Here is an 8,288-nt window from a genome sequence, read left to right as displayed (position 1 = left end):
CCCTAACACTGGAAAAGCATAAACAGATGAACACAGAGCACTGTTGTCATGACACTCACTGCATTTTCAATTCAACTGAACATTTACTGGAGACCCTTATGTGCTAAGCAGCATGCTATACCTCCAAGGGACACAGTGACTAAGAAAGCCCAACCCCTATTCTCAAGAAGTTCATAGGTTAGAAGTGATATAGGCATCCAGACTATATGTATGTGTTTGTGTGTATGAAAGCATATACACAAAATACTTAACAGTAGCCATTACTGGGTAGTAGGATAACAGATATTTTTTTTATTTACTTTGTTTATCTATTTTCCTGCTTTTATGTAAAATAAGAATGACAAAACACAATTTGAAAATATTATAATAGTGTCATTGATATCACAATAAACTTTCTAAAAGGCACACAATTATAACTCCTTTTTAGTAATGCAAGAAAGATTTTATATAGGTTGTCTAATGTAGGTCTGAAAATGACTACGAGTTTGCCAGACCAATAATAAGGAAACACGTATCAAGAAAATTTATACACACAAATTCAGGAAAGATAAAGGAGTTAACTACTGCTAGAGTATAACAAACAATACAAACAATAGGAAGAAAGCACATGGAGCTTGAGAGAACCTAATATTAAAGAAACTTAATACTTTGCTAAATAGCATCTATGTCTTGCTAAGGTTCTGTAGGGCTTTAAACTGAAGCTACATTGGCCACTAAGATCTGGCAAACACTTAGGTAAGGAGACACAGGGTATCTGCAGCCACTATCCATTACCAGAGGTGACTATATGAGAGACAGCTTAGTTGGAGTCCCATAGATAAAAACTTAGCTTAAAAAGGGAATTTGATGAGATATTGTTATGAACACCAAATTCCACCATTCTGTGACATTTGCTCCCAATGTCCCTGCACAGTCCATTCAATTTCAGTTAAAGCCCGTATCATTTGTTATCAACATATGCTATGTTGCTGAATATGCAGGTCCTTCTATAGGATCCAGAAAAGCTTGCCAGTGGGCCTGATACTAGCCCAGATTTAGGAGTTGCTAATGCAATTATCAGATGATCCTATAAGGAAAGCAAATACCTTGGAGGTGGAAGTGGAGGTGGAGATGGATGTGGAACTGGGCTTGTTTGGGAGTGAATTAGGACATCTCAAAGAGAAGCTCCTCCCAAAGATGGACCATATTGCCTCTATAAAAGGGACACATCCCCACCGAGCAGCACCCTGGAAGCTGCTTCAGACTACATCCTGCTTGTTCCTCTGACCAACTAGGTAAGTGAACAGGACTTAGGGTTTATGAATAATGAAGCAAAGAGGTACCATCACTGCCTACTTCTTGTCCTTCCTTCTTCCCTGTCTCTTAATCTCAGAGCTCTCAGAAAGTTTATTCATGTTAACATGTTTTTAAGTGTTTTATATTATCAAACTGTCTCCATGTATGTTTTTATAATTCTTACTTACACTACACACACTATTCTCTCCAATTCCTGATGTACCTAAAGATAGCTGCATGTCATCCTTCCTTTTGTCTAGGTAATACTTCATGTGTGGATCTTATAGATCCAGTCATGCCTACTTGGACTTTTAGGCTACTCCCATGTCTTAACTTTTGTAAATAATGCTGGTTTGACCATTGTGAACATATTCGGGCTTTGCTGATAGCGTCATATTCCATGAATACACACACACAACAATGGGATTTTGGGCCACTGGCATTGCCATTTTTAGATTTTAAGCTAAATCCAGAAAACCATCCACTAACAGTATATAAGGAGTCTCTTTAATCCACATCTGCTCTAGCAGTTGTTGGGGGGTCTGTTGAATATGTTCCATTCTCACAGGTGTGAGATGATACATCATTTAGTTTCAATCTGAATATTTCTTATTAGAAGTGACATTTTTCATGTCTTTTGTTCTTCTGGATAGCTCTTCAGTGAAAATTCATTCATATATGCTCTCCACAATTATGTTTATATTTTCATTGTTGAATTGCACGTTTCTGATAGATCGTGGGTAGTATTTACCTACCAGCTATATATTTGTGTGAATAGTTTCTCCCATTCAGTAGGTAGTCTTTTAATTGTCTTATATTTTCTTTCTGTGAAGAAGAGTTTTTAAGTTTACAAATACCCAAATGTTTGTTTTAACTACCTGCCATAAGAGTTGAGTCACCAAATATATCTTCGTTCTTGATATCATATAACATATCACCAATGAGTCCGTCTATGTGTTTTGTTTTTTCAGGTCTTATATCTGTAGCCTATTTGGAGTTTATTTTGGTGTGTAATGTCAATGAGTAATCAACTTCATACTTTTACATGTGGCTCTCAATTATCCCATCACCATTCTTTAAAAGACTGTCATTTGGTGGTCATTTTCTTAAAAATCTTAGGGCTATCTCCACCAGACATACTGCATTCTTCACTCTCGAACTTTTTCTCTCTGTTGTGTAGTCAGTAAAGCCTAAGGGTCAGTACCTCCTTGGAGAATCAAAATAGAAACTGAAACCTAACAGAATCTACTCCAAGCTTCATATCACTAAGGCCAGTGATATTTCCTGTTTGTTTTTTAAATCTGACCTAGAAGTCTAAGGGTCCAGCATAGCCACTGTTGCCGTATAGCTGGAGTCAGGCACCATTTTGATGATGGACCTGTCTCTCTACAGTGTGACAACTGGGACCCAGAGAAGAGCTGAGGAAGTGGATGAATTAGTAAACACACAATTTCGAAAGCTCCAGAACAAAAAGTTCTGGAAGAAGCAGGGAGTCAAAAACAGAAAGTCAGAGCTCTACATTCATTCATGAGTAGAGATAAACAATGTACATTCTGTTCCTAATTTCATCACTTTCTTGCCACATGGCTTGAACAAGTCATTCATCTCTGAATAAGTTCTTATTACAACAGGATATAATTAACCTGGCTTAAATTATTCTAAACAATTATTACAAATGATAGGAAATATTTATATATTTGTAAAAAAAAACTAGTAAGAGATTGATATCCCTTTTCCCTTCATTTCCTCACAGGTTAAATTTACGAAAAGATGCCTAAACTCGTACAAAGCATGGTCACTGTCATCGATGTCTTCTATGAATATGCCAGCCAAGATGAGGAATGTAACATGTTAAAGAAAGAAGAAATGAAGGCACTTTTGGAAAATGAGTTTCATCAAATTCTGAAGGTAATAACTACATGTCAGGGATGAAGAGAGCTGCAATTTTCTGCTCACCACATCCTACCTTCTTATTACATACAAACTCCTAGAAAACTCTATTTGTCGCTCAAGGATAAGGTTTGGTAAAGGCATGAACTAAGGTCAAAGTTGACTTTTAAGATTTCTATACCATGACCAAGGGAATAGATCCTTGTAAGATCCATAGATTAAATAATATCCTGATTAGGTAAGTGATTCTTATAGAACTGAAATGGAGATGGTCCCAAAAAAACTGAAAATTTAATGCATCTTGTCTCTTCCTTTATCTTTCTTCAACATAGAACACCCTTACCACTGCCCATTTCTGAGATTCTGATACTATGAAATGAAATAAAGATATTAGCATCCTACTTCTAAATCATAAAACAATCGAACTTCCCCCTTAAAAAATGTCATTTGAGAAAATAATAATTTGGGAGGCCAGTCTAACTTTCTAACTTCCATTTTGTAAACACAACTGCCTGAAGAATATTTTTTTAGATTCCTATGGGTGTCTTAAAGTCAATGTGTGTCAGATGCAAAAATCATGATCTTCCCCTCTGGACTCTACTCCTACCTGCCCAAGGCAAAAATCTGGAGCCATTCCAACTTTCTCTCTCAGAAAGCACTTCCAACTTCCATCTAACTCATTGATAATCTCAAAAAAAAAAATCAATTTCACTCCATAACTAGAGCTAGTCCTCTACTTTAAGTTAACTCCTACTTCCAATTTCAGCACTGGTTACAAATACAATGATTTCACAATTCAATTCAAAATCTTTCTATCGCTCCCAGCTCTTTCAAGAAAAATTTAAAAGTTCCTCTACAGATATAAAAGGCATGATCTGCTCCCTTTATCTCTGCTAAAACTGAATGTAGCAATCCTGAATTTCTTTCAGTTCCTGTATGAGACTTCTCTCACTGCCAGCTCTTTGTTCACATTCTTCCCTCTGCCTAGAACAATCTTTGCACCCGACCCTCTCTCCTTTACTCTTTCAATTGGCTAATTCCAACCCATCCTTAAGAAGCTATCACTTGCTCTCATAAACCTTCCTGAATGCCAATGAGTCTCCTCTAGTTTACTTTAACAGAACCATTAAAATACTGGTGATTAAACTCATGTGTTGGTCCACTAAGTTTTAAATTCCATTTTGCCAGAAATCAAACTTGTTCACCACCTTGTCCTCTGTATCTAACTCAAAATTAGGAAGTTAGAAGTCTGCAGTTAATCTTTGTTGAATTAGTTATTTATTTCAACTAGTCAAATGAAGGTTATATGCAATTCACCCTGGTATCTAAAATCATTTTCAAATCATCTAATCATTCATATCTGACTCAGTCCTTATGAAAAATAATTCTTTTTCCTGTCATCTTCCAGTTATAACTGCTAGCCATTTCTCACTGCATCATTCATTGAATATTCCTCTCTCTTTCTTAACAGGGTAGGTAACTCCAGCCTAAAGGTCTGTGTGGTTGGGCTCTACCAAAGTAGGCAAGCACTCACATTTTTACAGCCTTCTTTCAAATGGTTAGTTAAATGAAGTCTGTACTGACAGAAACTGCCTTTTGTATCTTGTTCCTGTTCAGAATCCAGATGATCCAGACACTGTAGACATCATCATGCAGAGCCTGGATCGAGACCATAACAAGAAAGTGGATTTCACTGAGTATCTTCTGATGATATTCAAGCTGGCACAAGCTTGTAATAAAATGATCAGCAAAGATTACTGCCAAGCTTCAGGGTCAAAACAGAGAGACCACCGTCACTGGCATCACAAGGAACAGAATGAAACAGAAGATGAGGACAAAAGACAAGAAAAATCTTCCACTCGTTCAAAAAAGCAAAAAGACAAACAGCAAAGAAACTGTTTAATTTCTGGGCACAGGCAAAGCACTGGAGAAAGGAGAGACTCAAGCTCAGGATACCTCAAGGATAATAAGAAAAACAAAAACGGCTCACATCAACAAGGGTTTGGGAGTGAAGATGTTAGTGATACTCATTCAAGCGATTGTAGAAAAAGATCAAACTTAGCAAATCAGTTAGAGAGGATTGGAGAATTAAGAAACATATACTATTCAGATTGTCAGTCCTATTGCCCTGAGCAAAACTCATCCTACTCAACTGAATCTTTAGGGAATAGACAAAAGAAGAAATTGACCCAATCAACTCTTACGCAGCCTCATGAAATCAGTTCAAGGAGGTGTGGAGGTCTAGACCACCGGTCAAGTTCAAATGAAACTACTGGTTATGGTCAAGGGTATGAATTGTGTCAGTCCTCTCAACAGAGATGGCAAAAAACAAATACAGAACCTCAATCAGGAAAATGTGAAGAACAAGGATACTGTTCGAGTTCTAGTGACAGTTATGGAAAACATAGTTCATGCACAAGTTGCACCCCTAGTCAGGCTAGACATCAGTCATCTGGCTGTGGCCAAACTGCATCAGGTTCAGGCCAATCATCTTGTTTAGGAAAACATGGGTATGGTTCAGGCCAGTCTGCTAATTATGGTCAACTTGGTTCTACATCAAGACAGTCATCAAACTGTGACCAACATGGATCTTGCCCTGGTCAGTCTTCTCATTATGGTCAACATGGGTCAAGTCAGTCATGTAGCCACAGACAAAATCTCTCTGGCTCAGGTCAGTCCTCTAATAGTAGTCTACAAAAATCTGGGTCAGGCCAGTCTTCTAACAATAGCCAATATGGATGTTCGGGTCAGTCCTCTCGGTATGGACAACACAAGTATAAATCCAGTCACTCTTCTAACTGTGGTCACCATGGATCTGGTTCTGGTCTCTCTTCTAGTTGCAGCCAATATGGGCCTGGATCAGGTCAATCTACTAGTTATGAAAAGCCTGATTCTACTTCAGGATACTCATCAAGCTGTGGCCAATATGGATCTAGCTATGGACAGTCCTCTGGTTATAGTCAGCATGGGTCAAGTCAATCTTCAAGCCACAAGCAACATGGTTCAGGTTCAGGTCAGTCCTCTATTTATGGTCAACAGGGATATAGGTCAAGTCAGTCTTCCAGCTGTGACCAACATGTCTCTGGATCAGGTCAGACCTCTAGCAGTGACCAACATGGATATGGATCAGGTCAGTCCTCTAACAGTGGATCTGAAACACGCCAGTTTTCTACTTATGGTCCACCTGGTTCTACTTCAGGACAGTCATCTAGCTGTGGTCCACGTAGACAGTCCTCTGGTTATGGTCAACATGAGTCAATTCAATCCTCCAGCCACAGGCAACATGGGTCTGGGTCCACTCAGTCTTCTAGCTGTGGTCAATATGGGCCTAACTTTGGTCAGTCTTCTGGCTATGGTGAACATAGGTCAAGTCAGTCTTGTAGGCATAGACCACATGGTTCTGAGTCAGGTCAGTCCTATAGCTGTAGCCACCATGGTTCTGGATCTGGTCATTCCTCTGGCTGTGAACAATATAGGTCTGGATCTGGACAGTCTTCTAGGTATCAGCAAACTGGTTCTACTTCAAGACAGACATCAAATTGTGGCCAGCATAGATATAACTCTGGTCAGTTTTCTGGCCAACAGGGATCAAATCAGTCTTCGTCTATCTGTGACCAATATGCATCTGGGTCAGGACAGTCATCTAGTTGTAGTCCACAAAGCTCTGTTTTGGATCAGTCTTCCACTTGTAGCCAATATGGGTCTGGATCAGAACAATCTTCTACTTGTGGGCAACCTGGATCTAGTTCAGGACAAGCATCAAGCTATGGTAAACATGGTTCTAGCTCTGGTCAGTCTTCTGGCTATGGTCAACATGGATCAAGTCAGTCTTGTAGACACAGACAATATGGCTCTGGCTCAGGTCTGTCTTCTAGCTGTGGTCAAGATGGATCTGAATCAGGTCAGTTCTCTAGCTGTAGCCAACATGGATGTGGCTCAGGTAAGTCATTTAGCTGCAGCCAATATGGGTCTGTTTCAAGTCAGTCTTCCAGCTGTGGTCAAAATGGACCTAGTTCTGGTCAGTCTTCAGGTTATGGTAAATGTGGGTCTAGTCAGTTTCATAGCCATAGACAACATAACTCTGGCTCAGATCAGTTTTCTAGTTGTGGTCAACATGGATATACATCAGGTCAGTCTTCCAGCTGTCATCAATATGGCTCAGGATCAGGTCAGGCCGTTAGTTGTGGTAAACATGGATCAGTCTCAGGTCAGACTTCTAGTTGTGGCCCATATGAATCTAGATCAAGACAGTCATCTACTTATGAGCAATGTGGACCTACTTCGAGAGAATTATCAAGCTGTGGTCAACATGGATCTAGCTTTAGTCAGTCTTCTGGCTCTGGTCGACATGGTTCAAGTCATTCTTGTGGCTCAGGTCAGTCCTATAACTGTGGCCAATATAGCTCTGGATCAGACCCATCTTCCACTTACAGGCAATCTGATTCTAATTATGGGCAACCTGGTTCTTCATCAAGCTGTAGCCAACATGGATCTAACTATGGACAGTCCTCTGGTTATGGCCAACATGGACTAAGTCAATCTTCAAGTCGCAGGCGACATAGTTCAGGTTCAGGTCAGTCTTCTAACTGTGGTCAATATGAAGCTAGCTCTGGTCAGTCTTCTGGCTATGGTCAACATGGGTCAAGTCAATCTTGTAGACATGGAAAATATGGATATGGATCAGCTCAGTCCTCTAACTGTGGCCAATATGGATCTGGATCAGGCCAGTCTTCTTCTTATGGGCAGCATGGTTCTACTTCAGAACACTCATCAAGATGTGACCAACATGGATCTAGCTATGGACGACCCTCTGGCTATGGTCAACATGGGTCAAGTCGATCCTCCAGTCACAGACAACATGGCTCAGGCTCACCTCAGTCTTCTAATTGTAGAAAATATGAAGCTAGCTCTGGTCAGTCTTCTGGCTCTGGTCAACATGGGTCAAGTCGGTCATGTAGCCATAGTCAATGGGGGCCTGGGACAGATCATTCCTCTAGTTATAGCCACCATGGTTCTGGATCTGGTCATTTATCTGGCAGTGATCAATACGGGTCTGGATCAGGACAGTCTTGTAGGTATCAGCAAACTGATTCTACTTCAAGACGGTCATCAAGCTGTGGCAA

General features: G+C 39.9%; 1 protein-coding gene across 1 annotated transcript; it reads left to right on the top strand.

The window, feature by feature from the left end:
* Positions 1 to 3,045: 3,045 nt before the first annotated feature.
* LOC105854431 (hornerin-like) lies at positions 3,046 to 5,665 on the top strand. The gene is made up of 3 exons (XM_012733245.1): positions 3,046 to 3,183; positions 4,783 to 5,234; positions 5,482 to 5,665. Exons 1-3 carry the CDS (start codon positions 3,046 to 3,048, stop codon positions 5,663 to 5,665), a joined length of 774 nt encoding a protein of 257 aa, XP_012588699.1.
* The last annotated feature ends 2,623 nt before the right edge of the window (positions 5,666 to 8,288 follow it).

The sequence above is a fragment of the Condylura cristata genome, unplaced genomic scaffold (assembly GCF_000260355.1).
Source record: "Condylura cristata isolate star-nosed mole 26May11 unplaced genomic scaffold, ConCri1.0 scaffold00040, whole genome shotgun sequence".
Classification (NCBI taxonomy): domain Eukaryota; kingdom Metazoa; phylum Chordata; class Mammalia; order Eulipotyphla; family Talpidae; genus Condylura; species Condylura cristata.
The sequence above is the reverse complement of the archived record's forward strand: the minus strand, read 5'-3'. Positions and strand labels throughout refer to the sequence as shown.